The sequence below is a fragment of the Pholcus phalangioides genome, unplaced genomic scaffold (assembly GCF_987345545.1).
Source record: "Pholcus phalangioides strain wild (caught in Gottingen) unplaced genomic scaffold, Ppha-v1.0 ptg000007l_1, whole genome shotgun sequence".
Classification (NCBI taxonomy): Eukaryota; Metazoa; Arthropoda; class Arachnida; order Araneae; family Pholcidae; genus Pholcus; species Pholcus phalangioides.
Window position 1 is genome coordinate 64,229,275 of NW_028301600.1, and position 25,885 is coordinate 64,255,159.

Below are 25,885 nucleotides of genomic sequence, written 5' to 3' on the forward strand. Positions count from 1 at the left end.
GATTGACCCAGAATTTGAAACCTTTGACTGTGTTTGTTAGAGCCGGCGTGCCTTACCTTTTCTTTAAAGCGTTAAAAAAACATCCTTCTCATTAAATGTTCAATTACAAAAGAAAAAAAAATGCAACATATTTATCTCTCGCGTGAATGATATTTATCTCTCACTGTATCCAGCATTTTATATGCACATTATTCTCTTAAGATTACATGCATATTAACCCTATTCATCATAATGTATGAAAATTACAATGATACTTCGGCTAACGAACGCCTCGGCTTGCGAATTTTCGGCTAACGAACATTTTGGCTGAATGCTCGAGATGTTGCTCTAAAATAGTCACATCGTGAGCTAAATTTTTGTGTCAATCAAACTGGATCCATTGAGCGACTGTCACTCTAGCCAGATTAATTTATAATATCATTTCCACCTCAGAATCGATTTCCAGATACGTTTCCCTTAGTTTTCTGAAAGAGTTTGAGCCACTGCATGTATAAAACTGATCATTCAAATATCATTCCAAAGTGAATGATTAAGCTCACATACACAGAGAAAATTTATTTAAAAAAATCTCTTAGACTTGAATGGTTTCAGCAGACCTGCAGTTGAAAGCCGATTCCGAACAACTGAACAAAGACATCCATGCTTTAGTTGGCTACTACTGAACTCACTATAATTTATAAATAGAGGAGCTTAATTTCAAAAGGGAACATTCCCTAATTACTAGCTTTTTACAGTAGAAGTAAAAAAACCATTTCTCCTGCGGACTGCTTTACAAAAGTGAGAAATAGCCCTACACGTAGCATACGAGAATGATAAAAAATATTTAAATTTTATGTTTCTTTATCAACATTCAATGGACATCTACATCTAATTTAATCTACATCTAACAATCTACATCTAAATTTTGAAAATGATCCGTTTTGAATGAAAATTAGTGGAAATGTTACCTTTGGATTAAAATTGAAGCTGGTTAAGTCTAAAAAAATGAAAATTTTAAAGCCATCTGTTGATTCCAGAAGGTTTCTCCTAGCGAAGGAAGGTACCCTTACTATTGTCTCGTGCGTAACATATGAAACACGCTCATTCTACAGTGAAACCTCCCATAATGGACATTCCTCGTTAGCGAAAAAAATTTTCGTCCCTTGGTTGTCCGTTATCGTGAGTTTCTACTGTAGAATGCGACTTTGAAAGGGCATCTGAAAAATGTGCCATTTTGAGAAAAATATCTTAACGCCAATAGGACAACCGCTTTGTTAAAAAATAAATCGGACCGTGGGCTTCCAAAGGTTGAGAACCACTGATCCAGAGCGTGTACAAGCTTATGAATGATCAAAACAGTGCCCTAGAACAGTATGCAAGCATGTGAGAGACAAAAACAGTGTGCAAGCATGTGAATGACAGAGTGACTTGTAGAGTGCATGAGCATGGGAGTTACCAAATGTGTGTGTGAGTGAACAAAACAGTGATTTAGAGACACAGGTGCACTTGTTTGAATATGGAATTAATTAAATTTTGTGAATTTTTTGAATTGTGACAGTATTCTTTTTGGCGTGCGATATGTTTGTTCCCTTTGATAGAAACTACCAACTTTACAATAGCCCCCACAAGGGCGGGGCTGACAGGGCTCTAGCCCTGCGCCCAGGACAAATCTCATTATTTTTTGCTTTTTCACGCTATAAATTAACTATAGAAGGGCCCATGAAAAGTCTGAACGGGGGCCCGTAAAACATTCCAGCCTTGGGACCTGCTCAGGATGTGGGAGCCATGAACTTTACATCGTGATTTCGACCAAAAATATTCCCGTTTGAATTGAATAAACCCTGTTGCATAATCCGACACAGCTCATCCAAAAGATTCAGTAACCATTGAAAAGTACAATTTGAAAGAAAAGACGAAATGTTTCCCTTGTAAAAATAATCTGAAATTTTCCCTAACCTAAACTCACACAAGATTCTGAGTCGCCCTCTATGATCGAAAAATGCATTTACAAATGCCGATAAAATTGAGTTTCCGTAGTACCGGATCTAAAACTTTGAATTGATTCAGTCAGGGCTGCCCTTACCTGATGCGGGGGGGGGGGGCGGTGCAAAAATAATAGCTTGGCCAGAGGTGTCTTGATAATTTCTTTGCCCCCTATTTCCGATTTCATATATTCCGTGGGAGAAGGAAATCGGATCCAATAAAATCCATATACTATTACAGAATGAACAGGAATTCTGAAAGCGGGGTCGTAACTAGGATTTTTGCCGCCCGGGGCACAAACATTATTTTGCTTCCCTCCCCCACAACTTTAAAATTCGATGTTCTTTGTTCCTACCTAGAATTGCCACCTCCAAAATTTTTCCGCTCGGGGCAGTCCTTTCCCCTGCCCCCCTCCCCTCTAGTTTCGGTCCTGTCTGAAAGATATCCATACACAAAAAAATACATACACTATTACGTGTAAATTGACAAACAAAAATTAACGAAAATTTTAAAATGAGGAAAATTTTCATAATAATTCCAGCAACCACATGAAAATTCAAAGTGAACGAAAAAAATAATAATGATAATTTCGGAATGATATTATAAGCACATCCGTTACATTCGCCAAACATAGCCGATGCTGTTATTGGTTGCATTTTTAAAGTTTCTGATAAAATTATTTTTATAAAACTTGAAAGGTGCTGCCAATAAGATTATTGGTTACATTCTAGAAAAATGCAACCGATGATCGGTTGCATATTCGTAGCATTTTCAAGTTTTATAAAAGGGCTTTTATCAAACTTCCACGTTTCTAAGTGGACTTTCACGTTCACAGAGATATTTGGATTTAAAAAGTTGGAGGAAAGTTGGGAAAGAACGGCATAAATCAGGGTTTCCAACTTCGAGGGGCGAATACGAGAGCCGATCTCTACGTTAAAAAGTCTCGCCACAGAAAGCAACAGGCCTACAATAGTACAAATATTCAATCATTATATTCACTTCACTTCACTGCTGAAATATAGATGGCAGCACCGAAAAATCAGACGCAACGCTATATACGCACTCAGATTGTTAGCCACGCACACTCACACTTCCGGCACAACTCACTCGGTAGTTATTGCCCATGGCGATAGACCGGAGTTGTGATCGGACTGAAAGAAAGATAGAAAGCGTAAATCGGGGAAAGAACCGTTGTCTGTTAGTTTTTTTATGCTGTTTTTCTCCAACTTTCCTCCGATTTTAAATTCAAAAATATCTCTGCGAATATTTCACTTAGAAACGGGGAATTTCTTTTGTTGTCCTCAAGAGACACAGGGCAACAACTTTTTAATTTGGTTTTTGAGGACAGGGTGCCCATGTAAAAAGTTATTTTTTTTTATTTTGATAACTAAACGACCCCTTGCAACATGAATGACGTATCTCAGTTCTACACGTTAATTGGATAACGCTGGAATAAATTTCGAAATTTATTCCAGCCTGCATGATTTGCTCATTTGATCAGTTTTGTTGCACCACGGTCATTTTCTGCACACGGGGAACTAATTAGACCGGGACCTACAATTTATTCCTGATTCCGAACGGTAGCCTATTTTACGCTCACCGAGAGGTTGGGGTGCTAATCCCTCGGTATAGGGCTCCCTATGGTAGGAATATTTTTTCTGTGGTCATGTCGCCGTTTTTATTGTACCCCTGTGTCAGGAAAGTTTCTGACAAGGACGAACCAGGTATCGAACTCGTGACACCTCTACACATCCTTTGGTACTTTATTTGAGTATCTTACCGACCTTGTGTGTGTGACCAGCACCTCCTAGAGATAGAAGACCTCTGCAGTGTTTGCCAGAAACGTTATTCAGACTACCTAGCAAGTTTGCCACATTCTATTTCGTTTCCTCTTATTTTGGCGTGGAATCTTCCTGATTGGCTCACAAATACCGCGTAGTGATTGGATGTGGGGCATAGATATGGCCAATTCTGAGCCCGATCATTTCTTTTTCCTCACAAAGATGATATTGGCACGAGCAGGGAATTTTTTTTCCTTGAATATTCTGAGGGAAAACGGACTACTTACTAACTTCACAAGCAGGCTGCGGAGGCCTTCTATCTCTAGGAGGTGCTGCCTTGACTACCATACCCTGCATGATTCGAGCAGAACTTGGTCTTTTTTTCAGATGTTTTATTCTGGCGCGTATTTATTGGGTTAGATTTTGATTTTTGTGGCACAAGGAACAAATAGGCCAAACTGCGCCAAAACCAATGATCAGTTAAAAATAATTGTTTTTGTTATGTCAGGAAAGGGGGCGTGTTTATAAGGGAGAAGTTGCCCCGGGCTCCTATTTACAGTGACGGACTTCAAGATATCACCGCACTAGGCACTACTAATTTTGTCGCCCCTCTGAAATTCTCTTATATGTGTATTTCGTTTCTTAATTTTTTTTTCTGAAAAATAATGCTCACCCTCCAGCTCTCTTTCTTCAAAATGAAACCCGTCTCTTTACTGTTTGTTGTTCCAAATATGGTTTTGAGTAGGGGGGGCCTATTGTTTCATACGCACATTCATAACATAAATGAGATGCCGTAAAAATTTAAAACTGAACTGTAATTGTTAGACTTCATCGTGACAATTTGTAACTGTGATCGATTTCATTCAACATGCTTACTGTGTTAATCAAGTTAATTGTGTTGCAGCAATGCTATTAAAAAAGCTGTGGTGCAACGTGTAAATCTTCCAAAACTTCTGAATTGGACTGTGAAAAAAATCTCATCTCAAAAAATTGTTAGCGGTACTTTATTCGTTTAAAGCGTGTCATGACCCCTGAAACTGATTATTTCCAAAAATCACTTAAAAATATTTCATTTTGCATGTGAAAATCAAATGCAGAAAAATTCGTGTCGATCGGGTTAACTTTTTTTTACAAAATAAAATTAATGAATTATAGTGCAAACGTGAACAACAAAAAAAAAGCTTGGAACGCGATTTTCTTAAATTACGGTTTTTGAGCTCATCCTTTTTAAAAATATATAAAAAACTACGAAATTTTTTGTAGAAATATTTATACATGTTTTGTCGTGTAAGATGAACCTCAAACTTCGATATCTGATCATTTGTTAGAATTTTATGAATTTTAAAGTTTGAAAATATGCATAAATTTCAAAAATCTGAATTCAACATTTAAAAAAAAAAAATACTTCCCATGGGTTAATTTCTAAAAATCTAATGTTCATTTTACTAACACATGGCGAGTAAACATTTCTGTGAAATTTCAGAATTATTGGAGCGGCTATAGTTTTCCTTAATCTCACGCATGAACTCAAAAACTGCAATCTTAGGACATCGTAATAACGTAATGTGAATGTGTTTGAGGTTTGGTTGGTCACATAATCAATCGTCTGTATATTCTTTTAATGCACTACAAATCCTAATTATGATTTTTTTTCAATTGCAATCCAGTACTGTACATCATCCATAATGCCTTGATCTTTCATGAATATAATTTTTCAATGATATTTTAACTAACTGAAATTTTTCTCGTAATTTTTTCTTAGTTCAATGCAAATATTGGTCACAAACTAGTTTATTTCACAAAAAAAATAACTCGGATCATACAACCATATATCTAGTTACGTTACGCTTTCTCATACCAGCACGCGAAGATTGGTTTGCTGTTATTAACCCCTCCAATGTTTTTTACTCGCTCTTTTTTCCGAAAGACCCTGAATTTATTTCGCTTTACTCTTAAACTGAGCTTTAAGATTCTAGCACCACGCGGCCAATCAGCGACGTGAAATGAAACATGTATCAAATGAGAAATATAAAATTAGAAATTAAATCTCAAGCATAACATCTTGTCGAAAAAGAACTATTGGGTATAATATAATAGACAAATAACAATACATATAATATGTCAGATTATCTCATAGGCATACATTTGCATCCGATACACGAGACTACTCACTATTTGCCACCGTCTCGATAACACCTATAGAAATTTAGGGTTTGAGCTTCCCCCTCTCCAATATTTTCAATAACTTCACGCCTTTGCATATTGCACTTGATATCATTTGTAATTTGATAACGCGTAGTCAATTTTAAATCCTCTATCTGCGAAATCATTCTGATATACATCACCTCAAACGAACACGAGAGGAGGAAAAAATATTTCGGAAAAACTGCGTTTTTATATCATTTATCACACAAAAAATTCTTAAGGTTACTTTCATATCTCAACTAGTTTACCGCACATCAACTCCAGTCATATATTGCCATTTGGCAATTTCCAACTAGTGGAGTTGGGTGGGAAATGAAAAGGCCATCTATATCGATGGTCGCCCCAGGCTCGATAAGTAAAGAACTTTTTCTGATGTTCTTGACGGCAACCTTCATAGTGGAAGACGAGCATCTTACCGCTGTGCCACTTGGGCATCGTATGTCAACTCGGCGCACCCACTTGGCAGATGAAAGAATGGTGTTTCGTATCTCTTTCCATAGAACTTCAGACGTAATATTACGTCCGAAACATTGAACGGGTTAACTGTCCAGTTTCAAATATACTGTGATGCTTGACTGAAAAGTCTACCGTTCTCCCTTTCTAAAATCAGATAAATAGCTTACTTAGCCTGTGACAGTAACGACTGATACATTCTCAGAATGCTGAAATCTCACCTTATATCCGCACCAAGCCAGCTCGTTACTCTTGGCTTACTTCATTAGCTACACGCAGTTGATATCAAAAAAAAGAGCTGATCACAAAATAATGTGACTAGACTCTGTACATGTAATAGCTGAAGTTATGTAAACTTCATTGAGGAAATACAGCATATACATTGCTGCACAAAAGTTTAGGCACATAATATATTCTTTAATAAAATTAAAAACAACTGATAGATTTTGCTCATTTTATTGATTATCAGAAATCATGTGTATTCTCGAATGCATGATTAAAGGTTTTATAAAAATAAAACTTCAAGGAAAAAAATTAAATTTTTGTTCCGCAAAAAGTATAGACACAAAATAATAATTATGCAAATTTCAATATGCCACGTAGATTTACGTCACAAAGGGGTGTTTCTCCTTGCTACTACATAAACCTTGATTGTTTTCGTGAGTCGAGCACCATGCAAAATCTATTTAGTTTCCGAATAAGAAAGCATCGACGATATGGGTATCGAAGTCACACAAGGTAAATTTGTTTCTCAAATTTGTATTGAATTAAATCGATCTAAACAAGGCATTTACAGAGTACTATCACGTGGTGAGCATTAAAAACCAAAATCTAAATCAGGATGAATCCGATTTACCAGTTTACGTGACGTCAGAAAAATACGAAGATTGGCTTCGCAACAAAACCATACTGCTATAGGAATAAAACATAGAGCAAAATTGAATATTCCAAGAGAAACTGTTCAAAATGAAAAGCAGTGGAATTTAGATGGCCTAGATGGTTATTCTTATTATTGCTATGATCTAAAAAAGAGTTCACGAACTCTATTCAGTAGACAGACAGCAAAGAGGCAAATTCGGTAATGGTATGAGGAGCGTTTGATTATAATAGTCAGAGCTCATTGGCATTTTTAGATGGCAGTCAGAATTCAGAGATGTACCAAGAAACACTGAAAAGCCATTTATTTTCGGTTCTAGAGCGGCCAGCTCTCTCATTATGGACCTCACCACCATAGAAAACCTATGGGATATTCTTACACTTCTCGTGTATGGCAATGGAAAACAATATTCTTCGGTTTCAGAACTGAAACCTAACTGAGAAAGCATGGTTTGAAGTTTGTCCAGATTTGCTAGAAAACCTTGTATTTCCGATGAAAAATTGTGTATTTGGTATACTATACTGATTTATACCGATGTTATAAAAAGCAATGGCAATCACATAAGTTACTAAAATTATTTACATAATTTCTAAAAAAGCGTATTCAAAATTTGTACTTGAACTTTTGTGGCATAAAGTTTCATTGTTTTTGTTATAATTTAGCAAATATATATTAATATTTCCGTTCCGTTTTTGTTATGTGTCTATTCATTTATTGCAAGATTCCTTCACAAAATACGTGAAGCCTCACAATTAATATTAAATAACGAAAAACTCAAAATTAGCGTTGTGCCTAAACTTTTGTGCTGCAGTGTAAGCCGACCCCTGTTGTAATTTTAAAAAATAATAGTGCTGCTAATAATTTGTTTGTTAACTTTTTTATTAGGTAAATTTCAAAAAATATATACTGACTAAACAACAACAGACAGAATCAGTACGAGTTACAAAGCGTATATTTATATTCATGATTACAATTTTTGAAGCAAAAAAAATCACAAAAATTCGTTTGTTAGAAAATTAGATACGCCTATTTTTCTTCGGCACTATTTGAGCAGTCAGAACTATCAACGTTAATCAAAGTCACAAAGGAATTAGTAGATTGTTCCATGTTTTTCACATGATTTGTTGGCTCTCCTTCAAGTTGTATCACTGTAACATCACTGCTTGTCGATCTCGGTGTACTGGAGTTTCGACAAGGAGAGTTATTCTTTTTGATACTTAATCTTTCGGATTTACCATTCCTATTACTTTGTATGTGTTGCCGGCAAGTCCCGTTTAACCCTTTTTTACTACGTCTTACAACTGGCCGTTTCTTTCGGGGCTTATCAAAATCGGTCGAGCTGGGATCTGAATTGGTTTCTGACATTTGCTGTTTTTTACTGGACCCATGAGAACTGGCATGACTATCTTCGTCTTCGGAAGTACTCATAACCCTCGGACATCCGTTACTAATATCTTTACGAACTGCCTTTTCAACCAAAATACGCGTAGTATAACTATCGTCAACATCAACTGTTTGAGGAACCAAATGCCTATTACTCATATGATTGCTCTGATGGAAATCTTGGTGATCGGGCACGTGTATACTCTCTCCATTTGTTCCTAATTTGCACTCTCCCGGCCTGTGATGGTGATGATGGTGGTGTTTTGATTTAGACAATGTTTTTTTTCTCAAATTCTCTTGAGAACTCCTAGAACCACGGGAAGTCGATGACCTCTCGGATGTTGGTGTACTTCTATCACTATTTCTATCAACGCATACATGCTCCCATGTTCCCAGAGGTAAATGTTGCGACATGTTAAATCCTTTTGTTGCTCTGTTTGCATTCATATTACTTGCAACTTTACTCAAACACTGATCTAACGCACAGTCTTCACGAGCAGCAAGCACTGTTCCCAATTGGCTTAAATAACGATTAAGGGAGCAATCATCTGGAGGCTGAATCACAGAGTCTGCAAGTTGAGCTAAACAACGGTCTATTGCACCATTCTCATCTTCACTAATTTCATCCTGGTTTTCATCGTCACTGAGACCTTTTGGGATCGGAGTGTTCAATGAATCTTCAGTCATGTCAGAGTTTGCTATAGAAATGGAATCTGATTCAATTGATGGTGAACGGAGGTACCTATTAGCAACTTCACTTAGTTCTTCTGATATTGATTTCGAAGTGATGAATGCTTTCGCAGAGCCATTCGTTTTCCCAACGGCTATTTGAGTCGAATCACCGTGACATTGCATGCTACTTATGTTTTCTCTAATATTCGACTTATTAGTTCCACTGCTTGTCTTTATCTTCATTTGATCAAGCTTGGGTTTTGGTGGTGGTAAAGGAGGTGACACAGCTTTTGGAGCAGTTCGAATCTTAGAACTGCTTCCAACAAATTTTGGTGACATCCTCGTAACCTCTCTGAAAGTTGAAATAAATACATATATTAGTTAGATACAGCAATTCAAAAATGTATACACTTAACTCTCAAAGAAACGAATCAATTTATTTTAATGTCTTTAGTAAAATACAATACACAATATATTTGAAGGAGCTTCGTAAAATCACTTTTGTCAATAAATGTATTGCTTGTTGTAAAAATTATAAACTTAAAAAAAATGGTGAGATTATATTAAGTATATACTCGGGTGAAAATTAAAAGTATGGTGTTTGAGCTTTTAACATTTACACAATTCTATTGAAAAATCGAATTTTGCAATTGTTGTTTTATTTTACATTGTATGAACTCAAATTCAGTGGTAAACATTTTATTCCATTGTGGAGAGATATATCTCAGTCTTTTATCTTTTATTTTTCTCTTCCCTTATTATTTTTTTTCTCGTTTGGCTTTACTTTTCATTACTATTTGCAGCATCATGAATTAAAATTCTGTAAGATCAGGAATGTTTATGTGTTGCATGTACGTTTAAGTAGTAGTATCGTGAATATTATATACGTTGTATGTATGTTCGTTGCTGAAATAACTTACCTTACTTCTGGGCTGATTCTTTGCACAGAATCGTTACTTATGGCTATTATGGTTTTCTCTCCTCCTCTTGATGCAGGAACTATTTCAGGTGGCTTGTTTTTATACTTAGATTTGCCACCTTTACCACTCAAAGAAGACGCTGCCGATGAATTACAGCTGATAGTGTCGTCAGTTTCACTGACAATATTAATGTCATAATATCCACTTTTACTTTGATCATCACTAACTAGAGGTTCGTCATTACGTCTAGATTTGAGAGGATTGCGCTTAAAAATGCTGACTTTACGAGAAACTTTGGTCCTTTTATCTTCTTTTTTAAGCGTCCAATTATCGGCTCCAGGTGATGTAGAACGATTTTCTTTTGGCTTGGCTTCTTCGGCAGCTCTTAATCTACCAATGGTTGTCTTAAAATCTTTCATAAATTGTGCTAGAACATTCCTCTCCCTTTGAGAGGTGCTACTGAATGCTGGCACTGTTCTTTCGGATAATTTTTTTGCTACCTGAGACGACAGTTGTAAATATTCTTCCAGTGAAGGATGTTCACTTTCATCTAAGCTGAACTCTTCTGGATCTAAATCAGTACTCATTCGACTGTCATCGTCTTGAGTGATTTCACTCATATCGTCTTCTTCATCACCTTCAAAATCATAATCGTCTATTTCTTTGATAGCTGTCGAAGCAGTGATCATGCTAGAAGACGATAGCACGGACATTTCTTCCATACTTAAGTGACTTGCCTTGGATTTCACAGACGATGGGGATTTTGATGGTTTTCTGAAGCTCGAGTTCAGAGAGTCACCGGAAAGAGAGGCTTCTGTTACCTCTGAACTATCGCTTACATCATCTACATCGTGACGGCGACGGACATTACTTTTACTTGTCTTCTTTGCTTTTGATGAAGAATCTTGACTTGCACTTGTCCGAATCGAATGGTTACTTGATGAAGGCATAATCTTGGAACTTTTCGCTACATCTTCGTCAAAAGGAGATTCTTCAGGAATGCATCCTTGAAAATAAAAAACTTATTATCACTTTCTTTGCATTTTTGTTTTGCGCAATAGTTTTTATAAATAATTATAATTTAACACACATTCTTTATCTAATTTTTCAAAGCAAATGTATATAACTGCATTTGAAAGAATTCAACTCTGCATGCCGTTTTGCTGAGGGAAATGTATTTGCCCCCTCTCTGAAACCTCATCATGTATTTCCTAAAGGTTTACAATTTTGAATTATGTATATAAAATATATATATACAGGGTGGATACTATCGACAGTCAAATAGTTACACAGATGTTGCCATTGTGAAAAACTAATAGGGAAAAGTGTTTCCCGTTTCAGGATCGAACGAATATTCAGGGAGTTATAATGTTTTGGATTTCAGTTTTTTCACTATGTCCTATTATATCCCAGTAGAAAAAAAACAATTCTAAGCGTTTGCATCTCAATTCATTCTTTATTGTGTTCATACATAACAGTTTTACATTAAATCAACATCACTTTCAAGCCAAGATGGGTCCAATTAATTATCAGTATAAATGATTTATAGATTTTTTTTACAATAAAGCACCTCCCCTGCCGTCGCGTCATTATATTTATTCTATTTTATATATTTTTTATGTTTTGTATGTGCATTTGTGTGTACTACCCTACTCCCTTTTCCTATTTTGGTTTTTGCATTTTTTCCCTCCAAAATTACTAACCACTAATTCTATTTTATGTTGTATGACAATTGTAATGTTTTTGAATTAACTTTACTGTAACAACCAGTATGGCACCTTGGTGTCTCCATCTATCAAATATAATGTTTTCCATTAACCTTATACATCAATAAATTGAAATTGAAAAACAAAAAACACAAAAAATTTTTTTTTTTACTCAGGATGAGATTATATCCAAAAATCTCTGAATAGGCATTGAAACATTTAGAAACAAGATGAAACGTCATATAAAATTGTTCAAGCGAATACACCAACCTTTGTTTTGCTGAGTCCAGCTGTTCCCATCACCCTCGTCGACTTTTCTTTGTTCAGAGACGGATTTAGGCAAATATTTCTTATGCGAATCGTTGCTTTTTCCGCAATGAATATCGGCCTCCTCTTCTTCGAGTTTATGTAGTAGATGCCGACGAGAAATCTTTCCAACACCAACAGGAACGTTTCGATCGTCGTCATTTTTTTTATGCTGTCCATCACATAGCGACTGATGATGAACACCATACGTATCTTTAATTTTACCGTTCGGTGATCCTGAAAGTAGAGAAAAGTGCAGTAATATATTTCATTTCCGCTTCTCAATCCTTACTTTTTATGTAACATGAACTATAGTGCATTTAAAAACTCAGAGATTGAATTTTTCACTTTTTGCAGGGTAGTCTTTTCTGAATTTTCATAAGAAACTACGTAAACTTGAAACAAAATTATTCCTGCAGATACAATGATTAAATATATAACACCCTCGATTATATCATATTGTACATATTATACTATATAACCAATTACTATAGTAATTATAAAAACCTCAACTATAGTAAGGAAAACATTTTCTTTCAATCTTCAATAGACGTACTCAACATTGATGAAAAATAAACGAGTGTTATTAATATGTGGTGGGTAAGATTTCATTCCCAATAAATTTTATCAAAAGTTTCATTCACTATTGGAAAATACTTAAAACTGTGAGTAGAGATTTGAGAAAATGTAGCATTAAAGATTCCATTTAAGATTGCTTTATATATATACACACACACCATTTCCCAAAATTGTTTTCTCTACAACCTCTTCTCAAAATACAATTCTTAGAGACTCCCCACCCCCTCCATTTTGTCAAGCAAATCCATAGGCTCCTGTGTTAAATTACACTCTTAGCAGCAGCTACCCATATCGGTCAGTCCCAGCAGCTCCCAGGAAATGATATGGTCCTCCTATAAAGGAAATAATACGCTACACTTTCATGCCATGACAAATACCAAATTTTGTTCTAATATGCTCTAAGCACTGTAATAACTTCGAAGGTGATTAACTAGATATCTGCGTAAACGTAAGAATGACGTATTTTTAAGACGATGTAGAAGTGACAGATTGAAATGTGTTTTTTTTAAAAACATTTTTAATTCAAGTTATTACCAAGGGCTTGTTAATTTTTCCTGCAATCAGCTCAAATTTTTGAACAGTTAGTTCTAATCAGTTTATCTGTTCAAGAAAATTGAACATTTTATGATAGCTATGATGTCATTGACTGCAGAAAGTACGCATGTTAATATTATTTTAACCACTTGGCTGTTTCATTCTTTGTCCTTCACTAAAATGTATGGGTGAAATGTATTTCAGCTATTCCTTATATTCACTCGGTGAAATTTACATACAGGGTGATTATAAATTCATGGGACAAACTTTAAGAGATGACATAACACCTAAACAAGCATTTTTGGTCATAGAACGTGTGGTCGAATCGCAATAACAAAGGCATTAGAGGTGCTTTTAGAGAGTGCACAATAGCACTTCACCAGTAGCAAATATTATATTTTCCAACGAATTTACTGCGATATGTGCTATCAACCATCCAATTGTTCAGGGGTTGTAATGTGGTAAGCCTCCTCGTAAGTTCACCATGGGTAAAGCGAAATCTGCCACTAGTCATTGTACTGCCTAACACTGTTTGGCACGGCATAACCTTGATGCTCCTTGTGCCAATAAAAAATAAAATCTAATCATATCCGAGGGCAGATGCTAGTTCCAACATAATAAAATAGTCTCATTTTTGCAGAGAAACTCTGAATTACTCAAACACTATATTTCTGCTATAATGGGTTAGATATTAGATACGGCGAGTCCATTACATGTCACCAGTCTCTCACATTCTGTCTTCTCACTCGATTTCATATTAATGGCCCATCTCCTGGGCATTGTATAAGCGATTTTATTGAAACCTTTGGGGACCTAATCGCCAAAGTTAGCGTCATTAATGTGTCACCAATGTGTTTTATTACAGGTTGAGTTTGCACCTCAACTTTTCATATTCGACCACGTATTCCGTGACGAAAAATGCTTGTTTAGGTGTGTTCTCTCACTACAAAGTTTTTCTCACGAATTAAAAATCAGCCTGTACATATATTTCGGATTATCCTCCCATTAGAAAGTCACCAAAAATGAAATCTTGGTTTTCCTTCAGGAAACGGGTAAAAAGGATGAGTGCAGCTCAGATAAAAGTGTGTTTGGTTCAAGACCGGTGTTTCTGATCCTTTAGCATCAGAAACACCGGTCTGTTGGATACAAAATGTTTTTTGTTTCTTTTTTTTTTTTTTTTTGCAGTTTTTTCTCAGCGCTTTTTTAAAAGTTCTATGGACAAAGACGAGTACGAGAAAGATAAAAGATGTTTGTTGAGTGAAATAAAATCTTTTTTTGTTATTCTGCTCGTACGGTTACGAGTAGCGTATTTACAGGGAGCTTAGCGGGCTATAACCCACTGTGGCCAGTTTGGAGTGGCGGTAAATTTGAGGATTGAGTAGCCGAGAATGGGAGAAGAGCGGCAAAACCATAAAACCCAGATCAGTGAGTGACTGAACGAGTGACTTAGAGAATTTTCAAGTATGTGAGTGAACAAAAGAGTGTGCAAGCACATCAGTGAGCAAGAGAATGACCTAGAGAATGTAAAAGCATGGAAGAGACCAAAAGGTGTAGAGAGTGTGTGAATATGTGAGTGATCAAAACAGTGTGCAAGCATATGAATGACCAAAAGAGTGACCTAGAGAGTGAAGGAGCATGGAAGTGACCAAAAGTGTGACTTACAGAATGCGTGATAATTTGAATGACCAAAACAGTAAATCAGAGACACAGGCTTATTTACAGAAGGGGGGGTGACAAACGGGTTACATCACAGATCGGTGAACTCGAGGAATGAGTGGTTAAGAAAATGAGACTAGAATGGGAGAAGAGCGGGTGTAGCGCGCCCACAAGCAGCAAAACCATAAATCCGCATCTGGGGGGGGGGGGTTACCTTGGCTATCAAAACGCAGCAACGGCAGGTGGAAATTATGCATTTCTGTAGTGGCATCGCTACTGGTATCTGATGTAACATTACGTTTAAAAATAACTTAGAAGTGTAAATGAAAGAAATTATTAAAATATGTTCGCTTTTAGTGGACGAATTATCTCAGGAGGTGCTTTTACTTTTATCAATGAATCTCGAACCGGTTAAGAAATTCAATTAAAATGGCTAGGGTGTTGTAACACAGGCAGCTCCCACAGCAGTGCTGGTTGTTTTTAAGGAGATAAAATCGAGAAAATCAGTTTGCAATGGTGTGAAGTAATTTATTAATATTGCAATTGAGAAACTATTGGCCAAGTTTGAAAATCGAATTTTGCACAATCTATCTCGCTGTAGTGAGGATATCCTTAGACATCTTCTCTTGATTAAATTATTAGGGTTATTATTAATTACTATTTATAGTTATTACATAATGTATATTAAAAGTTAATTTTACAAGGACTGGGACCTTTTTTAATAGTTGTTGCGTTTATTTTTAGAGGATTGTGATCATGGCAATGTTTCCCATAAACTGTTTCAATATTAAGAATGGAACATTTTTTTGTTAAATAAAGGCTGGTGTTATTGATGACAAGTAACCATTACGATAGAAGTTGAACATCTCAATAGATTCTAAGAGTAGATAAATAAATTGAATTGAAACAAATGAAACGAGGAAGGACTTCCACCATCAGATAAAATGCATTGTTAACTTTACACAGTTGGTGAGAGAGAATCTTCGTGTTTTAAGTACGTCTTGATTATTATGGACTGATTGAGCGTGCATTGTTGATATTAAAACAAATTATGACCAAATTCCTCAACCACTAACTGATGCTCTTATACTCTGAGATCAATCTAATGTGTTAAACTCCGAAAAAGTCTCTACACGGAAACCGCATTTGCTTCGGATCCAGATGTTTACATCAGCAGTGACAGCAAGGTTGTGCAAAAGCAGTAAAGCTCTGAATCTTTTTTTGGGCTAGTGCATTCTCATCGTATAGTGGTTAGAATGAACCAACTCGAAACGCGTGCAAGAAGTGATGCCATCTTACCACTAGGTCGTCTGTCATCGAAGACCTCTAATACTTCAATATCATTCTCTGTACAAGAAATGTAGCTCTCTCGCGCGCTTTCCCTCATGCGGTTTATCTTCTCGTACAGATCCAGTCGGAAGAGATCAAATTTCGAGAAAGTATCACCACTAGTAGAAGGTCCATTGTAATCGTCACTTTCATCCCTTGCATAGGACTTCGTGGCCGAAGAGGATGATCCAGGCCTATCCGTAAAATGACTTTTCTCACCTGGAGGAGATGGTGCACGTTTTTTGCCCTTCGGCTTCGTCTGCCTAGGTGGAGGAAGTGGCGGAGCTAATTTGGCATCGAGCATGGCAGCTCCTAGTCGGGACCCGTGGATCGACTCCAGTTTCGTGCAAAGACCTGCCGCTGCACCCTTACGACTGAATCCACTAGCGGACTTCCTTTCGCCATTTAATTCGATGTCTCTTTCTTTAAAGTCCTGATAGAAATAGTCGTCCTCAGGAATAACTAGAAGAGTGGGGCGATAACGAAAACTGTTCAGTCTGTTCTTTGCCGCTGAGATCATACCACGAATTCGAACAAAGAACTCTTGAGAGGGAGTTTGATTGGAAAAATCTTCGGGTGCAACTTGTGGGATATGCAGCTGCTTGTCAAAAGAACTATTTGTTGCATGGTTCGCACCTGATGAAGCTGCTTCCTTGATTTCAGTAGTCTGTTGGCTGTCGATAGGACTCGTTCCAGATTCCGACTTCAAATGCCCCTGAAACCAATTTTAAAAAAAATTGCTTAATTTTTTTATTTAAATTTGATATGTAGTTATAAAATTTATGAAAAATATTCATATCATAATAATATTATAATAATCAACACACATTATCAAAAGATCTTTGAATTTCTTTAAAAAAAAAAGGCATGCTTATTACAATTATACCTTATACGATTAAAGGCATGCTTAGAACGCTTAATATACCGTTTAGTAAATATTAGATCATAGAGAGTAAAAGGATTACTTTATAGAGAGTGAAAGGATATAGAGGTTTGTTTCTTATTTGCTGATTCACTCTGTTTCAAAATAAATTTTTCGAAATTTTTACAGTTTGCCATCTACTTTTACGTCGTGGTCCAGAAACTGAATTCTAATGGACTAAAGAAAAATTATTCTACGAATGATAAAATTTTTCTTCCTCTTGTCTGGTTAGAATGTTACAACTGAATTGTAACATTGAATTCAATTGAATTCATTTCGATTTCAATTTTGCACATGAAGACATCTATCCTATGATGATTCTCTCACTGCAGCAGACAAAGCATATGATTGTATTTCAATTTCTTGACTACAGCTTAATAACTTGACCATAATTGGACCATAATCGTTGACCATAATTCATCGAGAGAAATGAAGATTCCCCTAAATTTCGGAAAATACGGGACATCGTTAACTCTCTCCAAGGAAGTTAGCAAACGTGGAAAAAATTGTCAATCTCAACTAAAATTGCTAAAATATAGAAGAAAATAAAGTGTGCTATTCCGAATCGCAATGTATTTTACGAAAACATATAGGAGTGTCGCATAAAGTACGAGTCCTATGGTTGCCCTTGTTACAATCCAAATGAAGCATCATATTTCAAATCATAAAATCCTGTTCGAGTTTTTTGTTCGAGTAATTCTAGATTATAATAACATCACTCACCTTAGAGGATGACTTATGTGATGTTAACTCTGCTTCTTGGACCAAATTATTGATATAAGCACTTCGGACCTGAAATACAGATACTCTATTTGAAAAAGCAATTGTAATAATTTTAATTATATAATGCTTGCATAAACTCAGTCACAGCGGATTTCTATCAATTACAAAAATATTCATTTCTAAAATGTATTTCAACCTTTGTTATCATTCATGCTTCCCAAGTTATTTTCCGTAACTGTACTTAGAAGTACAGAATGAGACTTATACAAATACAAAGGCCACAACAGGCAAACCGCCCAACGAGGTGGCTGAAAAAACTGGACTTGACTCTATAGACATTGCATAAGTCTGGAGCACTTATGTACCTAAAATTCATGTATTTAGCAGATAAGTATAAATATATTTAATTGAATACAAATTATATATATATATATATATTATGCAGACGTTCTTCTCGTTCGAAGAATTGTCTCTGTGAAATCTAAATTTCGTCGTGATATGCAACGTGAGCGAATGAGATGGTTCATTTACTATAGAAAACAGAACTTGGACTTGCCTGTGAGCTTGATCGCTCATCTAAATCACCCGATTCTATGGTTCCTTGTGATGTGTTTAGACCTTGTCTAGATCCTCTTCTTCTACCTTTCCGTACTTTTAAGTAAATTAGAACGGCTCCGACATATATCAGACCAAGTATTCCCAAGCACAATCCAACAATGATGTAGTTATTTTTGTTAGATGCTTCAGCGAGAGCTACTTGAGGCTCCAGACCTGTTTAAAATTTGCCATCGTAAAAAAATTATCAAATGAAATTACTCTGGAAAAGCTCTCTTAACTTGTTTCTTTTATATATAATTTCCAATTAGATTTTTTTTTCTACTCTGAGAGTAAAATGATTGAAAAATTAAATGATCAACTCTGTATGAAGTATCCATAAATATACGAGTAAGATGAACTTGCCTGGTGAGAAACCTATCCTGAGTGCAGCGCATGGTTCAAATGTGCCGTTTGATGTTTCTTCACACACCAATCTGATCAAAACAAGGTGATGTTGTAGCCTTCTTCTGTCTTCATCATCGCCGAGCCACTAAAAAATAAAATAGAAAGCATCGTATAACGTGTGCATGAAATGACCATCGTACGACAATAGAAAAATTTTACTTAAATGGTTCAATGCACAATACTGTATTAGGTATTGTGCATATACTGTATTGCTTTAGACTACTTAAACCCGAAGAAGAATATTTTTTAACAATGCTACTCACCGTTTTTGAATAACACAATGAATTTGAATTGTTTTGTTCATGCACAAAAACGAAAAAGACCTACTTGTAAGAAAGTCTTGTTGCCATCGTAGTAGACTCCGAAAATGTGCGTCCGTATAGGCTGCCAACCATGTGATGTCATCAGGAGCGATGTCTTTACATTGCAGTGATGTCGGGATGGAACAGTTTGAGCGATTCCTGTAAAAACACTCACCTGTTAATTACATCCAAAAGGTACTTCTAATCATGCAGTTATTCAGTGAAGATCAAGTTTATATGGAAAATGAGAAAAGAGGGTGTTGTGTGTAGAAGCTCTACAGTAAGATTTCAATTCAAATCAGCAAAGAACCCCCATAATACAGTAGTTTACGCACGTGCAAGGAATTTCAAATTCCACTTACCTAAAACTATTTGAAAAAAAAATGGCGTGAGAGCTGTTGCTTGTTTTATAACTGGTTATACCTACCCTTTTAGGCAATGCTCTTTTAATCCACGGTATAATTCGCAATCTTCAAATAATTATATTTTCGTCTTATTATCAGTCAGGTTCTGTCAAATTGTCACCATACCATAATTGGACGTTTATGTTATTTCCTGCCCTCAAGAGGTATTTGACGGCTTACCGAAACATGTATAGTGAAACTTCGATACAACGATACTCTGCGGACCAAGAAAACATATAGTTGTAGACGGATTATCGTTGTATCGAGAGGTAACATTATCATCAGACGCCGCCAAATTGATGCTGTTGTTGGCATCTCTCCTGAATTGGCGTTGTTAGTACCCCTCATAAAATGCATTTTAAGTGTTTATTCGCAGCAAAAATATATAAATTGATTAGTTTATGAATAAAATTTAGTTTGTTGTTACACCCTGTAAAGTAGTATACCGCATAACACTTGTGTGTGATACACAGAAAGTGGCCTCACTGCAACTTAATTAAAACTTTTGGAGGGTAGATAGTGCACAATAGAGATGTCATTAAACGCCCTCTAAAGTACAAAAACTAGTGAGAAATTCAAAAATATATTGAAGATGATTTTGAGCAAAGTATAAAAATGTAGTGGTTTCCAAATATCCTCAAAAAATATCGTTATATGGAGCCGTTTATCGAAGTAAAGGATATCGCTGTTTCAAAAATTTGAAAAAATACCGTTGTAGAGAGGTTTATCGTTATATCGAGTATCCTTGTAGCGAGATTTCACTCTGTATTGAATTATATTTATAAGTATTACCATCTATGCTTTTTTGCATAATAAGTGTTCTGTGTGTAGCGCTTTGAAATGTAGTAATGAAGTCATTATCGCGTTAAAAAAAATGTTGTGTAGAGAATAGGACAAATATACACTACAGTCTACAGATATAATACTCGGAGGCTCCGACGTAAAGAAAAAAAACATCGAGGGCACTAAAAGTTGTTAGTCGTCCCGTATAAATGGGACTCAAGACCGTATGAAAGAAGGGGAAGAGATGCGCTGCATTTTTTTTTTTTTTTTTGTATTCATTAATTTCTGGGGGAGGGTTTTGCCCCCCCTCACAAAATTTATTGGTGAGGGGACCAATTTATTTATAGCTTCAGCCCTCAAGTTCCGGCGCCTAATGAAGAGTTGATACCTACTATAACCTGACTTCTCTAAAGAAATGCCAATATTTATGTTGAATATAAACATCAACAGATGGCGCAACAAACAGCGCAAATCTCGATCAAATCCTTTTCTAAAATTAATCTCTAAACGATAAGCTTTCGGATTTAAGAAAAAATTCTTACGGTATTTATGTGCGTGTTACGAAATTTTTAACATAAATATGTTTTTATGTAGTAGAGCCGCGGGGTAATTTTGGTCTCGAAAGCTCAAGGTTCCGGATAATCCAAGGTGCTGGCATTTTTCATAATTCCTTTGAAAACCTCAATATTTAGTTCTCGCCAAAGAACGCGTATTTTCTTTCATTTTTTCTACTAATGTGAGTAATTTTAGTTTTAAGAGGACTTGGCCAGTAACTGGAGGGGTCTTGATCCCTAGGCTGAGGTCTCCGGTCCGGTTTGTCTCCAGTCCAGAATTTTTCAGAGTAAAGCAAATTTATTGTGTAAAAAATCAACCCTTACCGGCAAGTTCAACAAACGAATGTATGAAATGACGATGATTTCAATCTTTGAATGCAGTTCCTCTAAGGTATTTAATTGTAACGTTATAATCAAATGCTCGCGAGCATGAAATCGGACATGAGCATCGAGCGCTCTGGGTACTTCAGGGAGCACCGTGGTGCTCGCGAGCAACGGGTTGAAGATGCCTGCTCCACTGTATAATAATCACTGCAATTCCCTTAATTTTAGTACCAGTAGTTCGTGTTTATGAGAAATACGTTTTTCCGTTACTGTATAAGGGATTACCTGAAGTCAAAAATTAGCAATCGTATCAAAAATGCATATGGTGCATGGTAAAATGTAGCTTACATGAAAATTTAGCTTACTAATCAAATACTATTTTATTTCTTGTATTTATGCGTCGAGAATTCACCGACGATTCACTCATAAAACTAGAATATTTCGGGGCTTTCAAAATACAGGATGGCCCTTCACTATGAATTCTTTCACGTGATCTACCAAAAATTTTAGCCAAGGAACCAAGATTCGCATTTTTATCTCCCCCCCCCCCCCCACAATATTTGTATACTTATTTAGCAAGGAAAAGTAGCAAAATCAAAAAATGTTTAGCATGCGTAAGAAATTAATAGCTAAGGAACGAGAAAAGGACAAGATTAATACACACGAGGAATCTACAAGACGGTGCAGTGTAACAATCCTTCATTCGCCGGTGAAAAGCTGTGTGCAACAATACCCTCAGACACCACTTTGGGCAGCTACTTTGACTCATGTAATTGACTCATGAATTTTAAGCTTTTTTTCTTCGTTAAACTGCTGACATGCATTTGTTATTGTACCATGTTTTCGACTGAATAAATGAGTCACAACCCTGGGCTCGATAGCAAAAATTGTTTGTCTTCACATGTATTATCGCCCCATACAGGCTGTTCAAATTGCTTGCACAGCGGATATCTCTGTAACCGTTAACTTTCGAAACATACTGTCGATTACAAAAAGTTTTTAAATGACGTGCAGTTACTTAAAATCCCAAAATTTGTATGAGGGGTCGTATACATGAAAAAGTAAAGAAATTAACTTTTTATACAGTCCTCGTATGCTCAAAAACCGAATTAAAAAGTGGCTGCCCTGTCTCTTCTGAGGCCAAAAAAAAACATTTCACGTTTCTAAGTGCAATATTCACTGAGATATTCGAAAAACGGAGGAAAATTTGGAAAAACAGCTCTAAGAAAAGGCGGAAAAATCGTTTTACCCGCATTTAACGCTGTTTTTCCCAAAATTTACAGAGATATCCACTGAGCAAAAAATTTGGGACAGCCTGTATATTTTATAGATGGAATTCGATACCTACACTTGTGAGAGTTTTCGCGCATTATTTTGACCTGCCATGTTCGAGAACCAAACGATAAAAATCGTTGTATTATTTGTTAGTGTATATGCTGGGACTGATTTTTGTATTAGGGCATTTGCCTAGGGCCCTATAATTAGCCTTCCCCTAATGCTTGCTTTTGCCAGGGCTTCTCCTCAAGTAAAAGTCAGCCCCTGAGAGTAATCCCGGAAAAAAAAAAGAGTATATCATATCATACATACATAGAACCACATAATTTATATCAGAAAAGTCAAATAAAGAGCATATACAATGCAAGCATGTATCAAAATCATACCTGAGACGGTGAGATGTGCGCCTGGATAAACGAGTTGTCCAGTCATAGGAAGAAAGACTAACGGTATACGTTCAACGGCAAAAGGCCGAACAAACATTGCCACTGGACACTCTGAAACCGAAAAGCAATGAAAACATTCAAAATATTGAGTATAATTTAAATATATGCAGTAGTAACTAGGGCTGGTCAGATTAATCGATAAATCGTGTCGGTTAATCGATCAATTGTTAATCGCAGATAAAAATTTTAGTTGAGTTACTCGACTCGATCAATCCAATCAAAATTCGATTGAAATTTGTATTAACAGTTCGTAATTTTACTTGATGTATTTGACTAAACCGATTAAATGTCTCAAATTATGTTCCTTTACATAACATTTCAGATAAGTGACCGTATTTAATGATATTTGAATCAATATTTTGTGATCTCAAATTTTTCGGCATGATGAAACAAGTCGATTCAACGAAAACTAGTGTGTGATGATTTCTAAAATTAATGATTTAAAAAAAACGACAAGATCCAAGTTAAGAAATTCCAGGGTATGATAAGTATGTTAAGCACATTTGTTCCTCTTATACCAGATATATGAACATGCAAATTTTCACCTTTGGGTTTATCAGCTGGTTGGACCACTCATTTTTTGCCAAGTTTTGGCAGAAACGCAAATGCGTATCTCCTATTGAAACATATTTTAGAAAACATTTTAGGAGAACAACTTTCATAGAGTCACATTTTCCAAGTTCTAGAAATTTGTACATGTTTCTGGTAAAGGGGAAACGATATTAAAATAGCTTCGAGCGCGGGCTTTATTTCTTAATCTACAATGTTTTTATAGTATCAGTTAATATAGTTACCAACACTACTTTTGCTATGTGAAAATATACGATTAAAATTCGATTAATCGATTAAAAATTTTTGATTAACCAGTTAAAAGTTTTAACAGCCCTAGTAATAACGCAGTAATTTTTCCTCTGTCCATAACTGATATACAGTGTGCAAAGTCCCTATATCCTGGAATAACTCGCGAACCGTTGATCCTAGAATTATACTTCCAATTGGAAACAGCATCCAAGTGACGTATAGACCTCAGATACGTCATTCACATTGGCAAGGAGTTGTATAGTTACTATAAAATTTTAAAAAAAAAATTAACTTTTTATTTGGTCATCCTGTCCTAAAAAAATTAATTTCAGAATGTTGTTGCCCTAGCTCTTGAGCCCAACAAAAAAATCCATGTTTTTAAATGTAATATTCGCTGAGATATCTGAATTCTAAAATCTCTGAAAATGAAGGAAAGAACCCCATAAACAAACAGACAAGCTCATTTTATATACAGGGTGTCCTACGAGTGCTAATACGGCATTTATCTCATCAACCACCCGTAGAGGTATAATTCTAATTTTAAAGAAATGATCAAAAAAGGCGTTCAAAAATTACCCTGTACGAACTTCTGGAGTGAAAATAGAGCGTGTCACAAAATAAAAAAAATCGTAATTTCTATATGGTCTCCTTGGTCTCTAACTTAAAATTAGAAAGTTATTGCCCTGTCTCTTCTGAAGCCAACAAAAGAAATCACACGTTTTAAAGTGCAATATTCACTGAGATATTTTAATTCAAATATCTGAGATAAGCTGGGAAATAACAGCAAAAACTAACGGACAATGCTCCTTTTCCTCATTTATGCTGTATTTTCCCAACTTTTCTCCAATTTTTGAATTTTGCGAATATTGCAGTTAAAAACATAGGATCTCTTTTATTAGACTCAAAAAAGACAGGACAACAACTTTCTAATTAGAAGTTTTCGGACGGGGAACGTATAAGAATTTAGTTTTTTTCATTTTGTGGGACACTTTTTTCACTGTCGAAACTAGTGCAGGGTAATTTTTGAACACATTTTGAGCATTTTCAATCTAGAAAATGATTGAAACCATGTCTCTACGACACACGGTTGATAAGATAAAAGCCGCATTAGCACTTACAGGACACCCTGTATACACGCTTCAAATGCTGTTCTTTCTGTCGTTTTCAGTGATTTTCGAATTCAAATATTTAAACGAATATTGCGCTCAAAAACATGTTTTTTTGGGGGAGGGTCAGATGAGACAGAGCAACAACTTTCCAATTTGGTTTTTTAGGGCAGAGTGACCAAATAGAGTTTTTATTTTTTTTCTTTTAATAACTGTACAATCCCTTGCAATATGAATGACGTATCTGAAATCAACACACGTTATTTAGAAAATATTTTCTAATTGAAAGTATATACAGTTCGCGTGTTATTCCAGGATAAAGGGATTTCCCCATGCACCCCGCATATCAGGGATCTTCAACTTTTCAGACACATTGCGGGCCAAATTCAAACTTTCCATGAAGCCCGTGAACCACTAAGTCATATCGAGATGTTCCCCGTAATTAAACCGGCTGCCCCAAATTATTGAACACTTTTACTTGCTCTTAAAATTATTTCTTCCGGTTAACTGTGATTTTTTTTTTAATATTTTGAAATAACTTCCTTCACCAATTTTGATTTTTTTATTATTTCTTTTATTAATTCGGAAAAAAATTCGTCTTGATAATTTTAAAATTATTTTTTTTATTAATTTTAAATTTTCATTCATTATTAAATTATATCTTTCACAAATTCTTAATTTTTTTCATGAATTATTGCTTTTAACAATTCTGAAATTACTCTCAATATTTCTGACATTTCTTTCAGTAGTTCTGCAATTATTTCTTTCAGTAATTCTGTAATTATTTCTTTCAGTAATTCTGTAATTATTTCTTTCAGTAATTCTGTAATATTTCTTTCAGTAATTCTGTAATTATTTCTTTCAGTAATTCTGTAATTAT

The 25,885-nt window shown here is 35.6% G+C and overlaps 1 protein-coding gene across 3 annotated transcripts in view; it reads right to left on the reverse strand.

The window, feature by feature from the left end:
• Positions 1 to 8,169: 8,169 nt before the first annotated feature.
• LOC149085624 (uncharacterized) overlaps positions 8,170 to 25,885 on the reverse strand; it is a 73,604-nt gene continuing 55,888 nt past the window's right edge. Inside the window, exons 3-11 of one of the 3 annotated variants that reach the window (XM_089233774.1) lie at positions 23,039 to 23,149; positions 19,338 to 19,471; positions 18,969 to 19,095; positions 18,565 to 18,779; positions 18,009 to 18,077; positions 16,583 to 17,078; positions 12,230 to 12,502; positions 10,254 to 11,259; positions 8,170 to 9,685 (exon numbers count right to left, since the gene is read on the reverse strand). In XM_089233774.1, coding sequence (XP_089089900.1) covers positions 8,305 to 9,685; positions 10,254 to 11,259; positions 12,230 to 12,502; positions 16,583 to 17,078; positions 18,009 to 18,077; positions 18,565 to 18,779; positions 18,969 to 19,095; positions 19,338 to 19,471; positions 23,039 to 23,149 — 3,812 coding nt within the window. In that variant the 3' untranslated portion in view covers positions 8,170 to 8,304. Of the gene's footprint in view, positions 9,686 to 10,253; positions 11,260 to 12,229; positions 12,503 to 16,333; positions 17,079 to 18,008; positions 18,078 to 18,564; positions 18,780 to 18,968; positions 19,096 to 19,337; positions 19,472 to 23,038; positions 23,150 to 25,885 lie in introns of all 3 variants that reach the window. The other 2 variants (XM_089233773.1, XM_089233775.1) reach the window with 2 other exon arrangements.